This window comes from Vigna umbellata, chromosome 1 (assembly GCF_029865625.1).
Source record: "Vigna umbellata cultivar VRB3 chromosome 1, Vumbellata_1.0, whole genome shotgun sequence".
In the NCBI taxonomy this organism is placed as follows: domain Eukaryota; kingdom Viridiplantae; phylum Streptophyta; class Magnoliopsida; order Fabales; family Fabaceae; genus Vigna; species Vigna umbellata.
The window spans coordinates 9,050,022-9,078,002 of record NC_142165.1 but is presented as its reverse complement, the minus strand read 5'-3'; the positions used below and the strand labels follow the sequence as shown (position 1 = coordinate 9,078,002).

Here is a 27,981-nt window from a genome sequence, read left to right as displayed (position 1 = left end):
TTGTTCATACTTATTTATGTGGTTACTTCCAAGACTTACTTGTCAATATAAAAAGAAAAGAAGTTATGACACCAATTATACTTAGAAACAGATAAACAACTAAGAGATTCATTTCCCATATGTGTAAGTCAATTAATAAAAAATAGTCTTAAGTATGACATAAGAGAGTTTAATTAAAAAATTATCGCTAACTGGATGAGAAACAAAAACAAGTGACACCACGTTTAGGTATTTTCTGTTAGCCTGTCATGAACATCAATAATTTGTTAAGCCTCTCTCTATTTTGTCTACTCAGAAGCGATTACGTATTTTCTAACCAAGATATCTAAACACGCATTGCTGTTATAGTATTAAACAAACATGCTCATTGTCAAACTTGGTAGTTGTTCTTGTTGTAAAAATTTAAAAACCAAAACAAACGCTTAGGTGTTTGAAATAAGGCCTGTGGTGGTGTCAGTGAAAAAAACAAAACTTTTATCCAAAAACGTTTCACACTACTTTTGTAAGTGAAAAATATATAATTGTATTATTTTCGCTACAAAATAAGTAACTACCAAACTCTTAAGGATAATATAGAGACTTCGTATGCATAACATAATTACAAAATTGTGAAATCACAAAGACCAAAACCAACATTTGATGACAGATGAGTTAAAAGTATCCTCATACAAAACACGAATAATTTCCATGTTTGTATTACGTAGTTATATATTGACAAGGCTTACAAGACAAATAAGTCTCCTCAAGAAAACAAAATACACACCACATTTTATTTCTTACATCATTAAATTGAGGCATTGTTGAGATATACATACAAACTCATACTACTAACACGTCTTAATGACTGTACATGATAATGTAGAGTAGAAGGATGCACAGAATCAATTAATAAACTCAAAGCGCATGAGAAGCTTTACAGAGGGGTATTTCTCTCCCTTTTGGCTATTCAGTGGAATTGCTCGAATGCCACTTCTTAGCTCCCGGATAGGTAGGCATGTTTGTCCACCAAAGTCATCTTTCTCAGACATGTCATACTCATGAACTTCTATGCGAAGCAAGGCCAACTCTGGAACAGAAAGAGGGAACTCAAATGTCTCATTCCATGTAGGTAACCAATTATCCTCTATTGCCTTAGTTTTCTTCATTACAGTATCACTAGGGACTCCAGCAATCCCCACCTGCATTATAGTTTATCAAATCACACAATTGAGCCATCAAACAAGGTGAAAACAAATGGTAAGGTATCATGCAATGCATAGCAATGAACAACAATCATATAAGGGAAAACACATTGCTGTGGTAAGGTTCCTATGCATTAAGAGTATATCATCTCAACTTACTCTTGTATAGAAGTCAGGAGGGGAGTATTGATCAAAGTGTGTATGCTTGAAATCATAATACCATCCTTCCCCCATATATACAGTCACCTGAGAATTGGAAGAGTATGTTGTTTGTTAGTATTCAACTATAGATAGATACTTGAATGAGGCAGCTGATTAACTTTAAACCCTGACCTTCAAAGTAGTCTTCACAGGTAATTTGGCTTTAGGATCGAAGACCTCATTGTCTGGACCAGTCTCTAACAGAAAATCTGGTTTCTTAACATAACCACACCCTCCATTGGCTCTGAACATTCCATGCATCAACCAAAGCGATCTACCATATCCCTGGTTATGAAACCAACCATAATGAAAACTGAATTCTATTAAACAATATGGTAATCAATGATAGTAAGCTATAGGTTGAAGAATTGTAAATTGGATCTCACACCCTAACTTTTGGAATCTTGCATGCAATAAAAGGGATTCAATAAAAGGACCGCCCTACATTTTACCAATCACATTGCTAGACAAGAAATGTTCATTGTACACTTTATATCTATATCACTAGATGTCAAATGTTTACAGAATTTGTTGGCTACTTTAAGGTCAATTTCATCTCCCCTGCCACCTCAGAAGAAATGAAGCAACAAAAATGAAGATACAAAAACAATAGTAAAAATTCTCATACAAGAAAATATTAAATAAGGTAAACACAAAAATGGGAGGACCGGGGAGCAGGAAAATGAAGAAATATACACTAGACTGAGGATGATACCTGCATGTTAAATGCAACCATCTGAGCTCCATGCATCCACCCAATTAATGGGTTATAATTTGATGAGTCAATGCGAGTACCTTTGGGATACACCCTCAAAATATTGCGCTGAGTAAACCTAGAGAAGGGCAGCAGGAAAAAAAATTAATTATAATTCGCATACACATCCCACACCTCTTATAAGTTGTCCACGCAACCCCACCCCCAAGCACATGATGTGGGGTCGCCGGCTTGTCAACATTGATCAAAACACCACAAAACTTGCTAGAGTGGACCAGTAGTCAAAAAAAGTAAAAGAAATTCTTCAAGACAAACAGCATATAAAAAGTTTGAGTTTGTTTGAAATAATAAAAAGTCAATATTTACAACATTTTGCATGACAATAGTGTTGGATGATGTTTATTCGTTCTTCCATTCAGAAATGAGTGGGTTCAACCGCACACAGATTAATTCTGCCTTAAAAGTAATTGCTCAAAACAATTTGCAATACCTTACAATTTTTTTTCCATGATTTATAGCAGCCTTTTCAAGCTGTTGCTCACTTAAACTTAAACGTCTCACTTTATCAGGATCCACTTTGAGGCATTCCTCTAATCCACCTTTAGGCTTCCCAGCATGAATGGCAATTAGGCGTCTATATTCTGGAGCTTCATTATGTGCTAACTTATCTGATTCATCAGATTCGTCCTCGTCATTAAGATCTTCTTCATCCACGTTGTTGTCCTAAAGATGGCAAAGCATGAAGTCATTTAACAAATTTACCTTAAAATATTAAATGCCAGTGGCAATTAAAATACAGGTTCGATTTAGTCTACAACCTTGTAATCCTCTATAGTACCACCTCTCAAGCTAGGGACTTCCTTTCCCCAAGCTTCATCCTCGCCTGAAGCCTTTCCATCCTCCTTTCCCTTTTCATGCTGTGAATCATTCCCTTTATCCTTTTCTTTTGCCCCAAGATACTCCTTAGGTGGTTTTGTTGATATAATAATCCTCCTTTTAAGAGAATCAGGAGAAGGGAACTCCTTCACGCTTTCGGTGTTAGGAGTAAATAGTACATCTCCAAAAGTGTTTGTAACCATCTAAAAATTTGGATAGAGATGTCAACTATTTAGAGTGTAAGTACTATGAATCCAAATAAAATGACAAGTAACTAACCTCAGCCACTTTAGCCTGAAGATCCGTTGTAAGGTGGTCTTCTAGGGTTATTACAACTGGATATTCTGATGCCACAAAGGCATATTCTTTAATAGATCTCAAACATCTGATGAGCTCTACAGGAGGAGTCAATGTACTGTCAAAAAAAAAACAAAAAATAGACGTGTAAACAACTATTTTTTCAATTAAATAATTTAGGATCAGTTGGAAATTACAAACAATATATTTGACATAATATTATTTCCATATAATCTGTTCAACTACCATGATTTCAAGTTTAATTTTAAAGGGACTTTGGCAGATGTCAAACTGCAATTCATCACTTTATTACTTCAAGGGACTTTGGCAACATGAAAACTAATGTACCTACCCTACCCCAATGCCAAAGGCTCTTAGCTTTGCAAAGGTATGGGAGAGGTTAATTGTATGCAACCTTCCCCTTGCATATATGCAAAGAAGCCGTCAAGAAGCAGCTTTACAATTGTGCCATGGCTCACCCTCACTCTGGCATCATTCTCAAAAGGATAAAAAATAAGAAGAATAAATCTTTATCGAGTTTGCATAAGCTTATTCATCCTTTAAAACATTTTAGCTTCTAGGCAATCCATGCTTACGCTCAGCTCAAGACAGATAAATAATAATTTTCAACACTATTTGAAAGTTAAAAAACATTTTCAACTTAACTTTATTTCTCTCACTTCTGCCTGATCACTAAAGAAAAATGAGGGGAAAATAATGACATTGGAGTTGGAATTAGTTCATGTATGAAAGTAAGTACCATTCTACTTGTAAACTACTAACTTACTTTCCATGAAGAACATTTATATTATCCTTTGCTGCATTAGGCCATATGTCCAATTCAATCACCCTCACACCTCTCTTCAGTGCATTTATGATGGGCACGTCACTGCACTCGCTGCTCAGCTGATTCCCAGTTAAATAGGAATTATGGCCAGTATATATGAAATAATGTGACAAGGGTAAAGTCATATCATGGTGCACCTGGAATGAAAGAAATATTTGCACAACGCACAATGATCAGGATAAGAGAATGCAAGCAATTAAGCATGATATATTATCAACATTTATGGAAGTAACAATCAGTTGCGAAAACTTTGGATGGAATTCAATATGCTAATCAAAGGTTTGACCCTAAACCCATTGTGTAATACCACGGAGCCAGATTTTTACCAAATTAAGATGCTAGAGGAACTAGAAAAGAAGATCCTAAACTAAAATGAATGATTCCCATAAACACTATCAAAACCCGTGCAAGAACTAAAAAGTAATGCATATCCTGAAGACAGTGTGAGACAACATAGCATATCCGACAACAAAGGGTATTCCGAAATGGAGTATAAAGCGAAAGCCTCTATATTTCCTGCAATGCCCAGCCCTTTCACGAGAAGGAACCCTTAATAGAAAGGCTCAATTCCATTAAAGATAAATTCATTCTGGAACCTGATCCTCCTCCATCCTGTTATCATTTTCTACCACGAAACTTCAGTTATAAATCCTCATGGTCAACGAGTCAACCCAAATTCAATAAAACACCATAGTTCAGATTTTTTTTAGCAGAGACCAAAAGTACAAGTTTGGCACAAACACGAAGCTAAATCACTACAAATTCAGCTGCAATTGACCCTAATGCGTAACAATAAACGACAATCAGCACGAGTAGACCACGATTTTGCAAAGATGACAGCAAAAAGTAAAACAATTTGAACAGTACACACACACAAAAAAAAACATGGTAAAAAGTAAAACCCAATAAAAGATAAATCAAATCTAGAAAAAGTCTAATCTAGGAAGAAGATGAGCAACCCGATTGGAAAGTAAACAATGCCAAATCCAGATCTCGCTGACCCAACTGGCCCTGTCAACTACCATAACAGGAAAACACAAAAAACCGAGTTCTTTCCTTTTCTTTTCTTTTTTGCTTACCCCATGAGAAGGAAGAAGAGGGGGGTTGTCATCACTGAAGAGGTACTTGAAGAAAGATTCGAGATTGAGGCCAACCCCTCTGCGATGGAAATGCCTGAAGCTGTCAATGATGGCTTGCGCCTCTTCTTCAGTGGCCTTCTCTTGCTTTTGCACTTCAACAAGGAACCTTTTCAGATGCGAAGGTGTCATGATCTCATTCTCAGAGTACTCCTCGAAGAGGGTCTTGATCTCCAACGGCGCCTCCGCCAGGGCCAGCTTAAACCGCCGGCGCCAGCAGAAGCACACGCTGTATGTCTGCTTCGACATCACTTGCTCCCTTTCTCTTCTCTGTTCTCTTTCACTACCCACGCAAATATATGCGAGAGAGTGTGAATTTGTGCGTGTGGATTCCGAGTTCACTTCAATTTTCTTGTTGTGTTCTGACAGTGTTGGAAGAAAGAGATTTTTAAGTGAAGCGTTATTCAACCTTTCACTTCTTCAAATTACCGACTGTTAAATACGTCAATACGTCTATATATATATATAATCAAAGACTCTCAAATAGGCTTAACAGTGACACTCTTCTTCTTCAGATAGAAGGAGAACATTTAATCCATACGAAAGGTAGGAAATAAATTAATAAAAATTTATTACCAAGGTTGTGATATTAAAATATAAATTGTATTTGTTTACTTTTTAAATGAAAACATTAAATGTCAAAGTGGCCGTTCTGCTCAATCTCTTTAATGTTTACTGCTTTAATAAAAAATTATAACAAAATTAAATTTGACAATCACAATCGATTTGTTTATTTTTTTGTCAAATAAAAGGTATAAGAAGTACTATTTTAAAAAAAAAATATTTTACCAATAAAATAACAAGAGAAAAAAAATTTACTAACATTTTTTTATCATATCATTTGTCTTTTTATATATCTAATAAATTAATCGACTAAGGAAGAAGGAAGTTAGTTTAAGAAGTTTTCTAGATAATTATTTTTAGAAGTTTTATATATAATTAGAATCATTAGATATTTTTACTTTAACCTAAGAATAGCGAACTCCAAAATTAAATACATTAATAAAATATCATAATATTATTGAATTGAATTTTGGGGTATATGAATAGAATAATTTAAAATTTAGAATTAAAAGAATTGAATTTGGATTTGGATTTGGATATCATTGGATATTTGAATTGAATTTATTTAATAGATATCAAACAGTTTCACAATTTCTCTAAAATTTATATAATTAATGTAACAAAAATTAATTTAATATTTGAAATAATAAAATATAATGTATAGAACTAACCATCCATTTTCACCTACTTTTCACCCACTTCTTCTTTATGTACATATAGTATTTCCATAAGACTTAATTAATTATATTTCAATTCTTGAAAACGTAAAAAATACATAATTTTGACTTGTGATGTGATAATGTATATCATAATAACATTATTATAATTAAACTGATGTTTCAACTTTTAGGATGGTACAAATTTTATTCTGAAGATAGAAATAAACCAACAACATCAGCATTTCTGAAAGAAACTCAATCTGACAAGAAATCTTAGCATGCAGCAACATATTCTTTCAGAAAATTAAATACTTTTTGTTAGAACTAAACATAGACTTCTTAACATGCAGCATATGTTACTTTCTTTCTAATCTGTATTTTGGAAAAGTTATCTAAGTGTGAGATTTTATCGGAGAAAAAATTCTTTTAATGTAATTTTATAATAATGGAAGACTTTTTTTCTTTTAATGAAAGATTTTCCATAGAAAAATCCTTCAGAATTTTTCATCAATCTTATAAACATATTTGTCCGAAATCTTATCTGGATGATTCTGATTCTGATACTACGGTAAAAAAAATTTAAGAAATTTCAGTATTAATAAGTCCTAAACAAATTTATATAAAAGATCTAAATTTTTTGTTATCAAAACCTTATAAATGATAGATTTATAAATTCTTCTATTTATATGTTATTTTTTACCTGATCTAAAATTCTCAACTTAATTTAAATTTCTAATAGAGATCATTTTTTTCTTATGTTTCTAAGACTTTGTTTTTTTTCATTTTTACATTAATCTAAAAGTATTTTTCACATAGTTTGTTGGTTTTCGCGTGTCGACATTTGTCTGAAAAAACAATGATTAATGGACACGAATGACCCTTCAAATTTCATGTAGACCCAACCATTTTGTTATCGGGCCAACATTATCAATAAAGCAGAGAAAAATTTAGGTATTGTATATATTCACATGTCTTGCATGGATATTTCTAAATGCTACTTAGAATTCACAAATATTATTAATTTTGTTTTGGTCCCACTAATGCATCATACAATTGTTCTAAATGTTGACCCAGCCACTACTTTAATAATTTTGAAAGCTGTAACGAACCTTTTTGTCTTCTATCGTTTAACTTTAGTGTTTTTAGTGGAATACTTAACGGTTAATTATCTCTCAAGGTTAAATAATACAATATTAATCACACTTATTAAAATCTCATTGCATTTCATAACATCTTTTCTTCTTCAAAGTAGCATTTGAAACCAACTTTTCTACTTTCTCGTTTCATTTGTAACTCATGCTTCATTAATTTTATCTTCGTGGTAAATTTATTGGGTAAATTGTCTTGTTTTTCAAGCAAATTAATTTGGTATGATCCATCTCATTAGATATGTCATAATAATCACACCTACCCTTTGTACCATCATCTTGATTTTCGTGCCTCCATGCATATTCAACTAACCCTAACGTTTCGTAACCTTAAGGCCCTGTTCTCTTGAGTGGATTTGAGGGAATGGATTTGAGGGGATTTGAGAGGATTTGAAGATAATTTTTTTTATCGTTTTTTGAGCAAATTTGGAGGTAAATGAGAGTGAATTTAAAAATAATTTTTTTTAATATGTCATGTCAATACAATTCTATACTAATTCTGACAAATTTTATTTTCAAATTCACTCTTATTTACCTCCAAATTCGCTCTTAAAAACGATAAAAAAAATTATTTTCAAATCCTCTCAAATCCCCTCAAATCCATTCCCTCAAATCCACTCAAGAGAACAGGGCCTAAATGCCAAAACAACAAGCAATGATCTTATATATAAATTTCAACTTTAATATATAATAAATATGTAGTTTTTTTTCTCTTAAAATAACAAAACTAACTGTTACTACCGAGTAGGTTAGACCGACCCCTTGTGTTACTATCGAGTAGGTTAGACCGACCGGACATGCTTGAGTTACTACTGAGTATGTTAGACCGATCGGTCAAGGACGATGGAAGTGTTATTACTGAGGTTAGACCGACAATCGATCGGTTATACAAGAACGATGAAAGTGTTACTACTGAGGTTAGACCGACTGGACACGCAGGGGCGATGGAAGCCAATCATTCCCGGTCGGACACTAGAATAATAATCGTGAACTCTCCAGCCGTTTGCTGGAAACAACCTTTGAATGTCAATAAATGCATAATTAATGATGTAACGGTCACTGTGGAGCAGTTAATGTTGGCATTGATCGTCATTAAGAGGTAAATTAATGAATGATATTCCTTGAAACCCTATAAATAACAATTGATTAAGAAGGTAAACTCTCTTATTTTTTATTTTGACTAGACTTGCAGAGATAAATTCTGACTTGAGTGTCGGAGTGCTTCCTGCAGGTCACCCCATTTTGGCATTAAGAGAGGAAGATCTAGGAAGTAAGACCGGAATAAGGAGAACCGATCGACGAAGGCGAAACATTTCCGAGCAGAAACAACAAGCGTTTTCCTCGTCTCATTCTAGCATAAACACTAACATTCTCTTAACCTACTTTAATTCACAACTATTGTAAAATTGAAGCATGACGTGTTGTCTTCTTCAAATTATTTTATATGATATCTTGTAAAAGAACGACGAACTTGTTCTTGAAAGTATATCCTGTGTAATTGACTACCTTTGTTTCGTCCAAAACATGAAAATGAGAATACTATGTAGTTCTTTTATCTTCTAGCTCTTATCTTAAACACTTTAAGATAATGTTTAAGCATTATTTGGTTCCATGAGAACAAACATTGCTGCATTGTTTTGTTTGCTTCGAAAGATTAAATTCTTAAGTATAATAAATGTTTAAGATTGCAATGTATTTGAAGTTTGGAATTACGATATTTTACGCGAATGGTGTTGTTACATATTATGCAGTATTGTTTAGTTTTATTTGATGAAAGATATGTAAGAATGTTTTATATTAGAATGTAATGGATTGATAAGTATCTAATTGGATAAGTGGTCATCTCAGACATTATTATCAATTCTCAACTTTATTGTATTTTATTTATTAGACGTAGTATTTTCAGTGGATAAGATAGTTTGAACTTAATATGTATGGTAACATGGGAGAATATAATACTTAATTAGGTTTGGGGTTCTATTCTTTGGTAGTTTGAGTGTGTTTTGATGGTTGAGAGAGACATATATTTGACAATTATGAGATAGACACATTGCTATATATATATAGAAAGTGAATATTGCATTTTTAATCTTAAAAGTAAATAACAGACCGAGAAAAAAAAAACAGTGAAATAAAATTATGAAAGATGAAATATTAAGAACTAAATAACGAGAATGCAAAAATTATCACGAAAACAATGCTAAGAACAATTATTTAAATTAAATTTCATCATTGTATTGACTAACTTCTATGGGACATATATGCTTAAAATTATAGATTATGGAGAATAATGTCACTTGATCTTTCATCTCGTAAAAATAATGGTGCAACTAAGATGTGGTGGTTTTAAAGAAGGCGGGACCTGAATTTATTTCTAAAACAAAATTTAATAAATATTAAAAAAATTTAAATTTGAATTTAAGTTCTGTATAAAATAAAAATAATAAAATTAAATATTATATAAAAAAACTCATAACTTTATTATTTTAAAATTATAAATTAAAAATTGTGTCAAATTTTCATATAATTTCTCTATGGTGAATATTTCACCAAAAATTGATTTGTAAGTGATATTAGAGTTGATAATTTGTTTTTTAATTAGTTTAATATAATTTTTCTTAATAAACCTCTAATGAAAAAGCAATAAAAAACTGTTTAAAGGAATTTATTCAAATAATGTGTTTTTAAATCATCTGAAATAATTACAAATGTTATAAAAAAGAACAAATATGTAGAATAAAGAAAACAAATATAGAGGGGAAGAAAATAATGGTTTCTTTTTTCATCTAGTCAAATAAATGAAAGAATTCTAAAATAAGAAAATTTATAGGAATTATTTATAATGTCGTTTTCAATTTAATCCTTATCAGCTTATATATAATATCTTAAAATCTTATCCTTGGTTATCCAAACAAATTTAATTAAACGGGTACCACGAAATGGTTTGACCTACTTTATGAGCCAAATTACTTAACAATTTGATCAAATTTTTAAAATTTGTAACGTTTTTTTTTCTCATAACGTTGAATAAACCCTTTTTATCTTGATCCATGCGAGGCAAAAACGTTGTGAAAGAAATTGAATCACTTTCTTTAAAACGAAAAACAAAAGTGAATAATCTTTTTGACAATGAATAGATCACACATATAAATATTACTAGTATTTGTCAAGTTGAAAAAGTTTGATAAATCTATTGCACTCCTTATGTTTTGCTATTGAGACAAACATTAGTTTTTTTTTATATATATAATTTTGTCTTTTTTCTTTTTTTCAAGTTAAGCACCTTTAAATTTTAATTATTTTTTTCTTGGCTTTTTTTTTCAATCTCTCATGTCCAAACATAATATGTACAAAAATATGGATTAATTTGAATTTATATAATGCATGGAATGATAAAACTATTTGTATTATACATGGTCTTGACTAATGAAATTATGAAACTTAACAAGTAGAAAATTTACATTAACATTAATTTTTCAAATCAAACCAAAAATTAATGATGAAAATAATCTTCTCAATCTAATTATACAAGTTTTTCACGTTGTTTTTGAAAACAAAAATATCCTATGGAATGGTATATGAAATTATTAAGAATCAATTTTATTCTTACACCTGTAACTATTTTAAAAACATTTCAACACTCTAAGCCTTTAACCTTAGATAATCGTATTCTTTAAACTGGATGGAGTAGTGCCTACATAAAACACTTTTACGCATAAGTTAGCCGAGTACACCAACCAACAATAAATGTGAACATAAATCACATATTTTGTAAAATACACTATTTATGAATTTGAACCACGTAATTCAAGAACGTGTTAATTTTAAATAATTGGTGGTTGACGTGATGTCATTTTGATTAAATAGATAAAGATCGGTTATATGTCGACTTAGTAGGACCTTGGACATATTTAGTACACTAGTTCTAAAGACTTAACATGTTATGTGTTAAAGAATTAAAAGAATTAAAAGAATTAAAAGAATTAAAAGACGTCTGTGGTGTCAATTATCGATCTTCAATATTCATTTTGCTAGTCTTGATATTGATATCTAATCTTTGTGTTACTTGCAAAAAAAGAAATTATATTTCTCTAAGTAACTCTAAACATATAACTTTTATATGTTATATTTTCATATTAATTCATCAACGGATTAGTTTTAAATTTATGAAAAATATCATTAATTATAGTATAAAAAGTTCTTAAATTATAATAGAAAAGTTATTTATTATATGATTATATCAAGACAACCATTTTACTTGAAAATAACATATTCCAAAATCGATAACAATCACATACTAAAAGCAAATTCTAAGAAATATATGATGACACCCACGTCTATTTCATTTTCTGGTTTTATCTAGCGATGTATTAAGATTCGTATACTTGAGTTCATAAACATCTTGAAGCATCACCCCTAAAGCTAAAGTGAAAAAACAAACAAACAAATATCAAATGAAAGAGATAATAATTAATAGCATGTCTAATATATTAACCTATAAATCTTATGTAACGCAGAAAAGAAAAGTATTGCAAATGTATTTTTGTATAGCTTCCATGTTTCCATTTCTAGTTTTTATTTTTATTTTTCAATAAAATTTTCATATGATATGATGGCAGTGAAAACACGAGTTTATAGGAAAAATATTTCTTTGAAAAAGAGAGATACTGTTTCAGTTGAATTGGTCTGAGGGTCAGTCATTCCTTCTTGTTCTGCTCTCTTTTGATCTTCAATCCACTTTGATGAGTTGTTGACCTGCAGAAGACACTCCGACGCTCAAGTCAGATATGTTTTATAGGGAGGTCTAAATTTTATTAGGATAGAAGATGATGTGTTTATATGGGCATCATAAAGAGGTCTATATTTTATTAGGAAAACACTCTGACGCTCAAGTCAGATATGTTTTATAGGGAGGTCTATATTTTATTAGGATAGAAGATGATGTGTTTATATGGGCATCATAAAGATGTCTATATTTTATTAGGATAGAAGATGATGTCTTTACATGGGCATATTATAGCAATCAAGCTCATTAATTCATATTTGATATTGCAATAAATCCAATAATACCTGGTAATTGTCCATTAATATCATATTCTTGTACATGACCTGTCAATCACTCATAAATAACGTATATTCGCGTTTAATATGGCCATTAAACGTATTAATTGGTCATTAATGATATTTACCTTTCCTGATTAGTTTGTCTGACAGTTGGTCGGTTGTCAGGTATAGTACATTAAGCCCCCCAAGCCCCGGGCAGTTGTTTGCAGGTGCGAAGGGGTTTAAATACGCCAGAAGAATTTAAAGTGGCGAGAAAGAGTGATTACCCTTTTGAATCACCGGGCGGTGTGATGTGGTTTGAGACCGAATGACCGAATACTTGTGACCGTTCGATTAAGAGAGATTTTCCTCTCGATCTTTGACTTCAGCTTTGACGAGAAGGATTTTACCTCTCGGCCAAGAGGGATTTACCTCTTGGTCTTAATTTCAACGAGAAGAGTTTCTCTCGGCCGAGTGGGATTTACCGCTCGGTCTTTGTCTTTAAGCTTGGTGAGAGGGATTTACCTCTCGGCTAAGAGGGATTTACCTCTTGGTCTTTAATTTCAACAAGAGGAGTTTACCTCTCGGCCGAGTGGGATTTACCGCTCGGTCTTTGTCTTCAATCTTGACAAGAGGGATTTACCTCTTGGTCTTTAACTTCAATGAGAGGAGTTTACCTCTCGGCCGAGTGGGATTTACCGCTCGATCTTTGTCTTCAATCTTGACGAGAGGGATTTACCTCTCGGCCTAGAGTGATTTACCTCTTGGTCTTTAACTTCAACAAGAGGAGTTTACCTCTCGGCCGAGTGAGATTTACCACTCGGTCTTTGTCTTCAATCTTGATGAAAGGGATTTACCTCTCGGCCAAGAGGGATTTACCTCTTGGTCTTTAACTTCAACGAGAGGAGTTTACCTCTCGGCCGAGTGAGATTTACCACTCGGTTTTTGTCTTCAATCTTAACGAGAGGGATTTACCTCTCGGCCAAGAGGGATTTACCTCTTGGTCTTTAATTTCAATGAGAGGAGTTTACCTCTCGGCCGAGTGGGACGGTCTTTGTCTTCAAACTCTTCCCGAGAGACTTCGTCATTGAGTATGAACTTTAACAATGACATTAATAAAGTTTTGGATGCTTCTCCTCAGTTTAGAAATCCACTGACCGATCGTTCACGATGACGACTTGGACTGCGGTTATAGTTCCGCCTCCGATCGTCCTTCCGATACATCCGCTCGGGACTTCTTCGCAAATATCCTTCCCTGATAAGGTTGGATGTAGGGCTGAACGTTCCTGAAAGTTCTCAAAACAAAAGACATGTCTTTAGAAATTATTATGGAATTTTGTACCCTTGTTGCAAAACCTGATATTGATCCGAAGTAACAATGTCGAGGTCGAGCGCACGTCTACACGTCTGGTTCCTCTTGGAATCATGGGGATGCCGCTCGGCCCCACGTGGTCGCCAAAATGTTTCTGTTAATATACTTGCTAATTGTCCATTAATACCATATTGTTGTACAATATAACCTCTAAATCACTCATAAATAACGTATATTCGCGTTTAACATGACCATTAAACATATTAATTGATCATTAATGATATTTATCTTTTCTGATTAGTTTGTCTCACAGCCGGTCGATTGCCTACAAATATTGTAATTATTTCTCTAATAAAAATTAAAGAAATTGGATATTTATACTAAAAATGCAACAAAACAGAAATATTTATAAAAAACAAGAACAATAAATACAGTATTTTATACAAATAAAAAAATAAATATGAATATTTAATTTTAAAATATAAATATTTTAACAATTTAAAATTATGAGAGAAATATATACTCAGTAAAATTTTATAACAAAATGCATTTAGTTTATTTAAGTGGAGAAAGGAACCGAATTAGAAAACTGTAATACATTATATTAAATTGAAATGACAACAGGTACATATCATATTGATAAAATTGAGATAATTAATTTTCTCATTAGTTACTGCATAATTTGATGAATCAAGGTGATTTTTATTAATTTAGAAATGTTCAGTCCAAGGCGGCGTTATAACATCACCTTCTTATAATGATATATTTTTTATATACTTTTATTTAACGATCCTAAAAATATTATTTTATTTTAAAAATTTATGTATATTTATTTTTATTAATATTTTATCATTAAAAAGGGGTTGTAAAGTGAAAGTAAAAGAAAATGACGGTGTCAAAGTATAATTTTCCATTTAGTAACAATCCATTATATCTTTTTGCCTATGGCACTCTCTAATTATGTATAATAAAAGAAATTTTGGATTTTAAAAGCAAAGGAAGGGAAATACGTGTTTCCTTCAACCCTCGTTAGTTTCAAAAACATTTATCAGATAACAGTCACAACAGTAGTGTTCGTTATCCAAATACAAAGGGCAAAGCAAAGGGTCTCCTTCAAAAGAGTTGCAGAATGAATGAATGGCTGAATTGTGATGAGACATCCAAAAATCTCCTTCCTCGTATTACATATACTTGATGTGTCAGTAGAAAGGTGGCATGTGCCACCTTGTGAGGCTGTGTTGACAAACATCTGTCAACTGATTTATTTATCATCATCATTGTGAGGTATGACATCAAATTCTCATATCTATATCATGTTTTTTTGGTCTCATGTTCAATCAGCATGCAGACACCTTAAAACTTACATCACCTCACCACATGACGTAAAAATTGCATGGTGCTAATATGTTTGCGTTGTGCTGAAGGTAGTATTGATTCAAGCAGTTAGAGATGAAGATAATCTATAGTCACAACAATCTTTTTAGATGAACCTAGTCACTAGTAAAAAAAAAACCACCTAGGAATATGAAACCATGTTACATGCCTAGCAAGGAATGACTAATGTTATAGTTCATTTGAACTGAAACCGCATTAAAAGCTTTACAGATTTTAATTGCTCGCCCTTCTCATCAAATAGAGGGATTACCCGGAAACCAGATCTTAGCTCAGAGATTGGTAAACATGATTGCCCGCCAAAGTCATCCTTTTCATGCATATCGTACTCTCGAACCTCTATCCAAAGTAAAGCTAGTTCTGGAACACACAAAGGAAATTCAAACTCTTCATCCCAAACGGGAAACCAATCATCATGAATTATCTTCGTCTTCTTATTCACTTTATCAGCAGGTACTCCAACAATGCAAACCTGTTAAATAAAGTAATTAAATAAATAAGTATAACGTACTTTTGCTTCTCTCATGTTCACCATTGACAATTTCAATTACACAATTTTCTCTTTAAATTCTAGTCATTACCGACAAAAAGGGGTTTCTGATTATAATTTTTACTTAATCTTGAAACTGTACAGTACAGTCTTCTCTTCAAGGTATATATATAAACCCATGCATATGGTGAAATGCACTTATAGAGAGATAGTATAAAAAGTTGAAGGTTTTATAACAGTTATATTAACAAAGTTCATCCCAATCACTGGTTGGAGGTATCAATCAATATTGAAACACGACTAATAATAAAAATAATATCATCGACCATGTCCATCTACTGATAGATTACTTACCCTGATCTGCAATACTAGCAAAAATATCGAACTCACCTTTGTGTAAAAGTCCGGCGGAGAGAATGCATCGAAGTGTGTTTTACTGAAATCTGTGCTCCACCCGTTTCCCATGTACACTTTTACCTATAGGTTGACAGGGGAGAAGTTTAAAGTATGTCACCGAATCAATTGGTTACCTTTTCAAATAGTGTATCTTACCATCAATGTCTTTTGCACTGGCATTGGTTTTTTAGGATCAAAAACCTCATCATCTGGGCCTTCTTCTATCAGAAATGAAGGCTTTTTCACATAACCACAACCGCCATTCGCTCTAAACATCCCTTGCATATACCAGAGTGATTTTCCATGCCCCTGATATAGAAAATCACATCCTAAAATGTTAGCATCAAAGGATGCATAAAAACAAATAAAAAATTAGATCATACTAGTTACTGGCAATGACTACTACCAAAATACCTTACTGAGAAAATTTTCACAAAACCCACATAGCATTGAAATAGTGTACACTGTACAGCATCGAATTAAATATATATGGGCTCAACAACATAAAAATAATAATCAATATGCATCAACATTACTCCACAAAAGAAATTAGCCCGATTCACCAGTTTCCTAAACATCCAAGTATTCAAATAAATGAACTGTATGATAACAATTTGCACAACGATCAGTTGCGGTAGAGTACATAAAGACTAGGATAAGCCTTTTATTTGAAATGACCTTGGTCATAAATCCCTAACCTGCATGTTAAATGCCACCATCTGAGCTCCGTAAATCCATCCTATATGTGGCCTGTAATTTGAGGAGTTAACACGTGTTCCCTTTGGATACACCCTGATAATATTCTTCTGTGTAAACCTGGGAGCATAAATGCAACCACCTTATTTGAGAGGCTTTCAACTGTAAAGAGTAGTTATATATATGCAGTTAGCAGTACTATGTACTACTACGTAGGGTACCTAACAATATCAGATCCATAAGTGGTAGAAGCTTTTTCAAGTTCCTGCTCGCTCAAGCTCAAGCGCCTTACACCCCCAATAACATTTAAGTGGTCCTTTACAGGACCCTTTGGCTTCCCAGCATGGATTGTAATTAAACGTGTGTACTCTGGTGCACTCTGTTGGTCTGGTTTTTTATCACGGGCATTCAAGCTTTCCTCATCAAGATCATTTCCATTGGACTATCAGGTTAGAGGAGAAAAAGATAACATAAGCATCCGGAGCTTATAAATGTAAATCCAACAAGAAACAAATCCGTCTTTACGCTCACCTTTTCATCATCAGCAGCAGCAGCAGCTTCCAATTCAGTGATAACGCATGGCGATAATTCTTCAGTTGATTCCCTCTCACTGTCACTATCCTTGAATTGCTTGGACTCAAGACATTCTTTTGATGGTGGTTTGGTTGATATAAGAATTCGACCTTTCACCGACTCTGGTGTGGGAAATTCTGTGAGAAGATCGGTCTCAGGGTAGTATAGCATATCTCCAAATACTTGAGCTAACATCTGCAAATAAGATTAAATTTGCGTTCAATGCCTACACAAGTAGGAACTTGGAAGTAAGATTCTTTCTTCGTGTTGGGAAGGGTTTAACAATGGACCTTACCTCTGCAACTTTAGCTTGAAGAAATGGTGTAAGGTGGTCTTCTAAAGTTAGAATTAGTGGGTACTCAGATTTAACAAAAGCATACTCTTTTATGGACTTCAAACACTGGATAAGTGAGACAGGAGCAGTAAGTGTCCTGAAATATTTCAGAAAATGTTCCAAAGCAGATGATTATATAAATTGCAGCATGAATGTCCGAAATGTATAAAAGATCAGAACACGATGAAAAATAGTCATCTAGAGCTATACAAGACTGAACTCCAGATCAGCACCTTCCATGAACGACGTCGATATCATCTTTAGTTGAATTTGGCCATAAATCTAGTTCAATTACTCGGACACCTCGTTGCAAAGCCTTTATTATTGGCACATCACTGCAATCGCTGCTTAGCTGATTCCCAGTCAGATAGGAATTGTGCCCTGTATATATGAAATAATGTGACAAGGGAGCATTCATATCCTGATGTACCTGGCATTACATTTAATTCAAATTGTCAAGAAGACATAAACAAAACTTTCCTTGAAATAACAACACTGCAAACTAGGTATATACTTATTTTTTTGTCATTATAAATTTGGCCTTAACAAATAAGTATAATGTTAATCACCCATGCACGACCATTATAAGTAATGTCAATCAGAAACTGCACATGTAACTGTAGAACTTTAATACAAAGTTGAGTCACTCTTTTTCTAGTTGCACTATTGACGTCCATATTGTGACACAGAAACAAGTGTTAACATAGATTTTTTTTTCTTTCAATATTTTGATCCAATACCCATGTGATTTCCATTGAGTTTAAAGTACGCATAATAATTAAAAATAAATCAATAAAAATATGACACATGTTGTAAAAAAATTTGTGTCGAAATATTCTTTTCCAAAACAAATATCACTACAAAATTTGTACATGCACATACAAAAAGAAAAGCACTGCCGAGCTACTAAAAGTCATTTTTTAAAGTTGTTTTGGCCCTTTGTTTTGGAAGTTTTAATTAAAGAAAAAGAAATTTCAGTAAAATCTTTAAAGATTTTCTAATAATCAAGCATATTTTTCCAAAAATAACTTGTGTTTTTCTCGTAAGAAAAAGTAATTTTAAAAATGGAAACACGATATCTTATTTGTCAATATCGGACAAATGTTGTAAATACATAGTTTCTTTTGGATAAATATATATTTTTCCATTAGTCCTTAAATTATATAAATAAATAAATCTTAAAAATAGCTTTCATCCTTCCCACTAATTTTTCGTTTTAACTATATTTCTATATATTATTAACATAATTTAATCTTTATAATTTAAATCTATTCTAATAATAAAATGCAGAAACTAAATTATAGTTTAATAATATCATGTACAAGCAATAAAAATAGAAAAAAAAATATATTGTTTGACATTTGACAACTATTACTAGACATTTATGTAAGGATAAAATTATTATAAAAAATATAAACTTTTCTATTTATAAAAAAAATAGTAAATAATAGTATCAAATAAGAGTAAAAAAGATTTAAATGTCAAAAATATCTTTATCTTTAAAAAAATAACTAAAAATAAGTGATTTGTAAAGTATTTATTTTAATTTATTTAAATCTTATGACTAAATTGAATATTTTCTTTTACACTTTAAATGTCTAATGCAAGAGAAGATTTTTTACACTTGTTGAGTACAAGCTAGTCTCCCCTAGGTTGGCTCCATAATGTGATGGTTTGAAAGCTAAGTTCTACGTCTCATAAAAAGTTATTAAAACGGGTCCCTCATTTCTTGTATGTTATATTGACTTCTTCATTTCTTCTTTTTTTTTTCCCTCGTCTTTGTCCAGTAGAAAGAAGGTAAATAATTATGATATGTCGAAATCTGACAATAAAGCAAATTAGTACAACATTCAATAATCCAACCGACGGTATAAATATCTTTCTGACAACCACTCCCCTTATTAAAGCTTTAACCTAACTATAATCCCTTCAACAGAGACAAAGGAAACATGCTTCCAAATCGATATAAAATCAAATTAATCCTTGTTAAAGCATTTAAATTTTCTATCTAATTTTTTATATTACATTGGTTAATGGTTGGTTTAATACAAGTAATCTAATTTTCATGTTTTAGCATTTCTTGTTTGTTAGTGTTTTATAGTAGTTTCCTCACATTGTAAACTGTTACAGAAGGAAACGATTAGAAAGTAATCGATGTGAAAGTTCACGAAGTTACGGGCATTAAAGTCTTAATTAAACCTAATTATTTTAATCAAACCCTGCTCATGAACACCTCACATAACAATAAGCTAACAAACAACGTGACGAAATCATAATATTAAAAGGAAAAGAAAGAAGGTAAGAGAAACGTTTTTTTTTGTTGCACGTGTTTGGGAGAGGGTGGAGAGAGGGACCTTGGATTTGAGGGGATCGTTGAAATCGACGAGGAACAAGAAGCGGAAGAACTCGTCGAGCGTTAGACCGTTGTTGTCGGAGTCGCATTCGGCGTTTTGCGTGCGCGATTGCAGGACGGTTTCGACGACGCGGTTGGAATCTTCTGCGGTGTAGTCCAATTCGAGTTGGTGTTCGTGCAGAAAGCGGAGGAGCTGGTCGGCGGACATGAAGTCGGCGCCTTCGGCAAAGAGGGAGAATGCGTCCTTGACGTCCGGCGGAGGGGCCTGCTCGGAGACGGCGTAGGTTTTGTTGAAGTACTTGAACATTTTGTAGCCGTAGGTGACGCTGGTCATTGTTGCATGCAGTGAATGATTTGACGGAGGGAAGAAAGAAGAAGATGAAGGAAACAAAAATGGATTAATGATGAAAGTTAGGATTTGGAAATTTTGAGAGACAGAGAAGTCCCATAATTGGCATGCGATTTAACAGGAATCTACCGTTTACACTTTAGCCACGCTTTTATGCTCCTAAATTTTCCTCTTTATATTAACTTCAACTTCATTTTATTTTTCTTTTAAATAAAATTAACTTTTGTCCAATTTTTTCTTTCAATTGGAATTCAAGTAAGTGAAAACCAACATTGTATTATAAAATATAATTTAATTTAAGGATTTATTGGTAGAATGATCCTTTTTAACCCTATCACTTAAAACCTAACATTCATGTTTTACAATTCATATATAATTAATGTCAACCATGTTTCTCACAATTTTTATAAGAAAAATTTTATTTAAATGCTTTCTTTATAACATTATATATCACTATCACTTCTTCAAGTACATATCTTTCCAATTGTAAATTAGCTTCCTAAAAAGACATCATAGGAAAAAACACATTCCCAAGAATTAGGAATATGACTACCCATTACCCATTTGACCAGTTTTTTGGTCGAACAAAATAGTTACCCTACAACACCGCTAAGTGACAACAATATCAATATATGGTGTTAATTTTTTTCCCTTCATAATTTGTGTTTCAAATCTACGGCTAGAAAATAAATATATTTGTTTGTTTGAAAATAAATAATCACTGATAATTACATTTATTTATTTCAACATAATAAAATCATATTTAAATTTAAGTAACCAAATAAGACATCTGTCTCATTAAAATAAGTATTAACTGCAGGCAAAAAACATTGTTCTTTTTTTATATATTTTCACTAAATATTTTAAAATTCCTTAATGAGTTAAATATTTTTTATTACAGTATATTTTTTTAAAATTTTTGTTATCTTTAATCTTCTATAAGGAATTCATTAGAGAATATATCCATTTCTTTTCAGTAGCCATTCAGTCTACTTAAACCATTAAAATGAGCTTGTTTAGTTCGCTTTGTGGAAGTCCAAAATTTGTTTAAAAAACTCTGAAATTAAATTTAAACTAGAAATATGCAGTATGAACTGTTCACTGATTAATGATGACAAATAATTGTAGCAGTTATGTGTTGAAAGCATGCAATGTTAGAGATGAAGGTATATCCAAGAAGAGTGATCTCTATTCTCTACATTTCATTCAAACTGAAATCGCATCAACAGCTTCACAGATTTAAATTTCTCTCCCTTTTTGTCGTATAAAGGCACTGAGCGAAATCCATGTTTTAACTCTGACACTGGTAAACATGTCTGCCCAGCAAAGTCATCCATTCCTTGATCTTTATCCTTTACTTGTATCATAAGCATTGCAAGCTCTGGAACACTTAAACAGAATTCAAATTCTTCATTCCAAACAGGAAACCAGTTGTCCATGATGACCTTTGTTTTGTTCTTTGCAACATCACCAGGCATTCCAATAATTCGGATCTGTCACACAACAACAACTAAGATTCACACACAAAAATACTTTTTGTTTCTTCCTTTCATGTGGTGAAAACAGTCACTCAAAAGTTTGTGGTTGAGAGGAGTAAACAGGATAAAATCAAAAGTTCAGAACATAGCATTGTTTGAGTTTTCTGCCAGTAAATGTTTAACATTAAAAGAACAACGATGGAGATGTTAAGATGAATGTATAACCACATAAGAAAAGCCAGAAAACAAAAATAATGATTATATAGTAAAAGAAACTGATGTACTACTGATAGAGATATCAGCTAAGTTATAGAGTTTACAACATCTATGATCAACGATGAAGCATAATAACTGTGTCCAACATCAAGTTCTAATGGAAAAGATTAGACTCCCTAAGTTCACTGAGAACTGTTGTTTAATTATCCAACTGACCTTAGTGAAGAAGTCTGGCGGAGAGCACTTATCAAAGTGTGTAGGACTGAAATCTGAGCTCCATCCATGTCCCATGTATACTTTGACCTGTTATTAGACATGACAACATAGCATTCCAATGTCACCTAACAAAAGAATGTGCATTGTACGATTGAATGATAGATGGTTACCTTTAATGTTTTTTTCATTGACTCTATCTTTGTAGGATCATACTCATTGTCACATTGATGCTTCTGCATCAGAATTTGAGGCTTCTTTACATAACCGCATCCTCCATTTGCCCTGAACATTCCCTGCATCAACCAGAGCGATTTGCCATGGCCCTGTTGGGGAAGAAAAATGGTAGAACTGTACAAGGTTAGAATTCCTGGCAAAGGCAACAAGCAACTGAACTTAAATGCACATGTTTTCAAAATAATCTCCAAGGCACAATACTTTTAATTGCACAAAGTGTCACCTATTTCTAAGAGAAAGATTCAAGATGTGATTCATTTGAATCTTGATACTGTCTTATTAGACATGTATTTACTTATAAACCCGTTCAATTTTCAACATGCATATCGATTGGTCCGCAACAGAAAACAGCTGAAAGATGTGATTCAAATCCAAAAAACTTTCATTTATTTGAAAAAGTTAACCTTGATCATAGTTCCTAACCTGCATATTGAATGCCACCATCTGAGCCCCATACATCCACCCAATATGTGGCTTGAAATTTGTGGATTTGACACGCATTCCACTTGGGTACACCCTGAGGATATTTTTCTGTGTGAACCTGGGAAGTGTAAAAGCTTGAATCAGGCTAGTCACAGGATAACTATCAAGGCCTAGTATAAGTGTTAACTGTTGAAGGAAACAACCAGAAAAGATGTGTAATGAAATTCAACCTTGTAGCTGAAACTAAAAATTATGGACATGTTTGGATACTTTACACAGTAAATGCTTTTAAGAGAAAATAAATTTCTCTGTTTAGATTCCTTTTTCTGTAAGAATGACATACCTAAGAATATCTGCTCCATGAGATTCTGAAGCCTTTTCAAGAGTATTCTCACTCCAACTTAGGCGTCTAACTTCACCTTCAGTTCTCAATTTATCCTTCAGGCAACCCTTCAGTTTCCTGTTATGGATAGTAATTATGCGTTTGTAATCAGGTGAACACTCCAGATATGGTTTCTGGTCATATTCGCTTGCACTTATGCTTCCCTCATCACGATCACTGCCATTCTGCTACACACAAACAAAGTAACATAAGCCATCAAAACTTAATATTTTTAGAGCTTAAATTTGATACACTGTAGAACCTTTTAACTTGTAAATAATCTCCAACAACATTCGAAGTAGCATTGCTAAACAGTTTTACGAGTACTTCAATAAAATTCTAGATTTTGTTTAAAAAAATATGAATGCAAATATCTGTCTCACTGTGTCCTCAGTCTCTACTTCGTTCCTACTGGAGTTTGGAGATGCATTTCCGAATGATTCCTCTTCAGATGATTCACTTTCGTTCAGCATAGGACAGTTGCTATTGTCCTTGATTTGGCTGGACCGAAAACGTTCTCTTGGGGGTTTGGTGGATATAATAACTCGATTTTTGAGTGATTTTGGTGAAGGGAATTCTGTTAAGCAGCACTCTTCCCCAGGGTAATAAAGCACTTCCCCAAATATTTGAGTTACCATCTGCAAGCCATGAAACCATGATAACAAAAGGAAAAAGTAAAACAGAATAGTATCAACATTCATCAGTGAAATTGGATGCTTACTTCTGCAAATTTAGCTCGAAGATCTGTTGTGAGATGGTCTTCTATGGTTATGATCACAGGGTACGGAGATGCAACAAAAGCATATTCCTTTATGCACTCTAGACATTTCACCACTGAGACAGGATTGGTAAAAGTCCTGCATTGATTCCATTGAAGAGATAAAAAAAAACAGTAAAGTAAAAAAAAAAAAAAACATTTTGGGGTCCCTATAGACTATGGTCAAACGAACTTGATAATAAACTTCATTTACCATCCATGATCTACTTTAATATAATCCTTATTGCAAGTTGGCCATAGATCAAGTTCTATAACACGAACTCCTCGTTTCAAAGCCTCTATTATTGGCTCTTCACTGCAGTCACTGCTGAGTTGATTCCCTGTCAAATAGGAGTTGTGGCCTGTATATATGAAATAATGTGACAATGGAGCACCCATATCGTGATGTACCTAGAATCGCATCAATTGTATGATTTTAGAAGCTAAAACCAAAACACAAAAAACAAGAGCAGGAAGCAAAGATGAAACTTTTATGCAATAAGTTTTTTCAATTAACTGATGTATAGATTGAAATCACTCTTTTGAGTATAAAACTGGATTTGAAACACACTCACAGATATAATTCAAGAAACCAAAAACGTTCTCTTTCCCATGGTGACCAAACATGCATGGAAGAGCTTACCTGAGTTTTCAAGGGACCATTGAAATCATTATGAAGCAAAAATCGGAAGAGCTCATCCAGGGTGATCTCATGTTCTGTGCTGTGATCAATCTTAACAGTTTCTTGACATGTCTTTCTCTCCTGCAAAATCCTCTCAAAAACTTTTTCCGAATCCGATAAGGTGTGGTGCTCTTCACCCTGGTGCTCCACCATGAAACGGTGGAGCTGCTCCACGGACATGTGGGACCCTCCTCCTGTGAACTTTGAAAACGCCTCCTCAAGGTCCTGAGGTGGATCTGGCTCGATGACCTTGAACTTTCTGATAAAGAACATGAAACTTTTGTATTTGTTGTGTGTTGCCATGTTGTTTCCCATTCTCTGTGCCTCTCAGTGTGTTCCTCTGAAGTGTTTATGGAACAAAGCATGCATTTATAATATGTGGATTGAGGCTCAGACTGAGAGAAAAAACCAAGAACCTTCTCAGAATCTTCTTTCCTTCTCCGCTAACTGCTCCTTTTTCTGCCTTCAAACTCAGTAACTGATAGAATATAAATGTTCATACTGTTTAAGAGTTTTAAGACCATTACTTTTCTTTTGGCGTTAACGAATTGTTGATCACACAATCAGTGGTTTTAAAAGGGTCATTTAGTAAAGCATTTAAAATTCGTAAGACCAAAAATTGAAGAATTGATAGTCTAAGTTGCTTTGTTCTGTGTTCAGTCAAATTTAGAACACATATATATACCGAATGAAATAGTTATGCATCTTGTTTATGCATTATTAGATTTATTGACCAATAGAATATCTCGTCAGCATTGGCCAAAACGAAACTGATTTAGGATTTAACTTTGTCTGCTAGATTTTACATCAATCGATCTTGTTTTTTTTTCACATATTCATATGAAATTTAACTACTCTAATTGTAATTGTCCACTTTATCTGAGAGTCACGTACAGAAAACAGGCATAGTGCGTGTAGCATCTGGTTCTCTGACTAATTTTCTCATTGAATTAATATATTATACAGAAAACATGACCACATTGACTTAAGAAAAGAAAGAGACTGGGAGTTCAGGGCGAGAAAGTCTCAAAAATTCGCACATGTTTCTCTTTTCACGCAATATATATATATATTCAATTGTTACACACGACCACATGTGCATATATCATCGGATAAATGTATTCAATTGTTGCAGTGTATTCATTTTTTGTTTAAAGTTCAGATGATTTTTCTCTTTATCTCGGACGATTATCGGTTTTCATATTATAAAAGTAACCGAGGCTTTGTGCTGAGCATCTTCCTAATGAAGTTTTTCTGTATTTTTGTGTGGATAGTTTAGCAAAGTTTAGCATTGATATGAATAGATATTTTGTATAGTTTTGTAGTTTATGCATTATGTACGCTATAGCCGGACTCCACTAACATTATTCACATTCCACTGCCTTTATTGGATTCTCATCTTTAACGTGGGGATGGGTCACTTTATGTTATTTTATGTTCCATTTTATCAATACCATTTTTAATTTGTCTTCATCTACTTGACTTAATTTCCATGCATGACTCGGATCTTTAATGGATCTCATGCACTGATCAGATTAATTGTTATGACCTCACTAATCATAGACTTTATAACTTCAAAAAATTATATTAATTAATCTGCATACTCCGTGATCTATGCACAAACTATTAATTTCTATATGGATAACTCCAACTTGGATAAAATTAGATTTGATTAAAAACAAATCTCTTTTCAAAGTCTCGAAAACTTAAAATAAATTCTTCAAGTGTTAACAGTTAAGCGATCTTCTTGTTGTGTCTCATGGTTGATGTTTTTGATGATGCCTCGTCTTATGCTTTTTTTTTTTTTGTTTCTGCGATTGTTTTTCAGTTTTGTTCCTTATCTCCTTCGGTAGTATAAGATACAATTCAATCGAATCCTTTTCTTCTTAAATTTTCTCCTTCCACGCCTTCAATTGTTCTTCTTCTCTTCTTTGCACATTCTTCCTTTCATCATTAATGCTTTACAAGTAAGTATAAGACAAAGGCCATCAACAACTTGTAAAGTTTATAAATCTAAGAACGGGAGATCCTCACAGATAGCCACTTATACAGTGAAAAAGACAAAATTTCAAATATCACATAAAAACATAATTAAATAAATAAAGTCTAACTACAAAAAAAAAAGGTACACCTTTGTTCTATAAAGAAAAATAAAATTACTATCAATCTAGTAAATGTTAGTGGGAGAAGTTAGATCAGAACCTCATATTTTCTTTTAACTTTTATCATTAAACTATGTTAACAACTCAAATCATATATAATATATATACATATATATCTATATATAATAAAATATTAAATGCTTTATGTCATTATATTTTATCAAACAATTTATTAAAGTGATTTGATTGAAATTCAATTTGTTGTCCGTGAGGCGAGAAGAAGACCCTCTCACACAATTGAGTTTGTCTCCTGGATTTAGGTTTTAGCCCACTGATGAAGAGCTTCTGATTCAATTAGGGGTGGGCAAATAGAACTGAACTGCACTGTACTACTAAAATCTGTACTGAACTAAAAACTAATTTGTATAAACTGAACTGAGCTGTAAAACAGTTCAGACAAACTGAACTGAACTGTTTTTTGTTTTATCAAACTGGACTGAACTGAACTATACTAAATTGTACTAAACTACAATATAAACTAAACTGAACTACTAACTATACTGATTTTAAACTGAATTATGCTAATTTTAAACTGAATTGTACTAGTTTTTAAACTGAATTGTACTAGTTTTTAAACTGAATAGTATAACAATACATGTTCTTTTTAATTGAAATTTATTTTAATATTTATTTTATTTTATTCATAAGTGTCTTACAAATTAATTTTTTAATTATTTGATATTATTATTTTCTATTTTATTTATATTTCTTTTATTATTATATGTGTATGGAAATTATTTTATTATTATTTTTTTTTTTACTTTTTCTATTTTTTTTATTTTTTTTTATATTTATTTTGTCATGAATATTATTTTACTTTTATATTTATTTTTTTAATTTTTTATTTATATTTTTTTGTTTTATATGTG

At 32.5% G+C, this 27,981-nt stretch overlaps 3 protein-coding genes across 4 annotated transcripts; all 3 read right to left on the bottom strand.

Moving 5' to 3' along the window:
- Positions 1-651: 651 nt before the first annotated feature.
- On the bottom strand, positions 652-5,655 carry LOC124848022 (phosphoinositide phospholipase C 2-like). Its single transcript, XM_047325625.2, has 9 exons — positions 5,197-5,655; positions 4,058-4,254; positions 3,253-3,388; positions 2,916-3,176; positions 2,588-2,820; positions 2,098-2,215; positions 1,515-1,667; positions 1,341-1,427; positions 652-1,178 (listed from the first exon to the last, which is right to left on the bottom strand). The coding sequence occupies exons 1-9, from the start codon at positions 5,500-5,502 to the stop codon at positions 882-884; spliced, it is 1,788 nt and encodes a 595-aa protein (XP_047181581.1). The 5' UTR covers positions 5,503-5,655; the 3' UTR covers positions 652-881.
- A 9,476-nt stretch (positions 5,656-15,131) lies between these two features.
- LOC124848017 (phosphoinositide phospholipase C 6-like) lies at positions 15,132-20,817 on the bottom strand. Its single transcript, XM_047325620.2, has 9 exons — positions 20,215-20,817; positions 18,094-18,290; positions 17,822-17,957; positions 17,485-17,721; positions 17,175-17,395; positions 16,956-17,073; positions 16,414-16,566; positions 16,252-16,338; positions 15,132-15,843 (listed from the first exon to the last, which is right to left on the bottom strand). Exons 1-9 carry the CDS (start codon positions 20,545-20,547, stop codon positions 15,550-15,552), a joined length of 1,776 nt encoding a protein of 591 aa, XP_047181576.1. The 5' UTR covers positions 20,548-20,817; the 3' UTR covers positions 15,132-15,549.
- An 826-nt stretch (positions 20,818-21,643) lies between these two features.
- On the bottom strand, positions 21,644-25,571 carry LOC124848034 (phosphoinositide phospholipase C 6-like). 2 transcript variants are annotated; one of them, XM_047325639.2, is made up of 9 exons: positions 24,912-25,571; positions 24,483-24,679; positions 24,233-24,368; positions 23,895-24,149; positions 23,473-23,699; positions 23,130-23,247; positions 22,643-22,795; positions 22,473-22,559; positions 21,644-22,055 (listed from the first exon to the last, which is right to left on the bottom strand). In XM_047325639.2, exons 1-9 carry the CDS (start codon positions 25,263-25,265, stop codon positions 21,765-21,767), a joined length of 1,818 nt encoding a protein of 605 aa, XP_047181595.1. In that variant the 5' UTR covers positions 25,266-25,571; the 3' UTR covers positions 21,644-21,764. The 2 variants fall into 2 exon arrangements, with proteins under 2 accessions (XP_047181595.1, XP_047181596.1); XM_047325640.2 differs by having other exon boundaries at positions 23,473-23,696; positions 24,912-25,570.
- Between the last annotated feature and the right edge of the window lie 2,410 nt (positions 25,572-27,981).

Coding starts and splice junctions, on each gene's coding strand:
- LOC124848034 (XM_047325639.2), bottom strand. CDS start 25,265: ATGGGAAACAACATGGCAACACACAACAAATACAAAAGTTTCATGTTC. Junction 24,680..24,911: donor ATGGTCCCTTGAAAACTCAG/GTAAGCTCTTCC, acceptor ATGCGATTCTAG/GTACATCACGATATGGGTGC. Junction 22,560..22,642: donor CAATGAAAAAAACATTAAAG/GTAACCATCTAT, acceptor GTCTAATAACAG/GTCAAAGTATACATGGGACA.
- LOC124848017 (XM_047325620.2), bottom strand. CDS start 20,547: ATGACCAGCGTCACCTACGGCTACAAAATGTTCAAGTACTTCAACAAA. Junction 18,291..20,214: donor ACGATCCCCTCAAATCCAAG/GTCCCTCTCTCC, acceptor ATGTAATGCCAG/GTACATCAGGATATGAATGC. Junction 16,339..16,413: donor CAGTGCAAAAGACATTGATG/GTAAGATACACT, acceptor GTCAACCTATAG/GTAAAAGTGTACATGGGAAA.
- LOC124848022 (XM_047325625.2), bottom strand. CDS start 5,502: ATGTCGAAGCAGACATACAGCGTGTGCTTCTGCTGGCGCCGGCGGTTT. Junction 2,821..2,915: donor GTACTATAGAGGATTACAAG/GTTGTAGACTAA, acceptor TGCCATCTTTAG/GACAACAACGTGGATGAAGA. Junction 2,216..2,587: donor CATGGAAAAAAAATTGTAAG/GTATTGCAAATT, acceptor GCCCTTCTCTAG/GTTTACTCAGCGCAATATTT.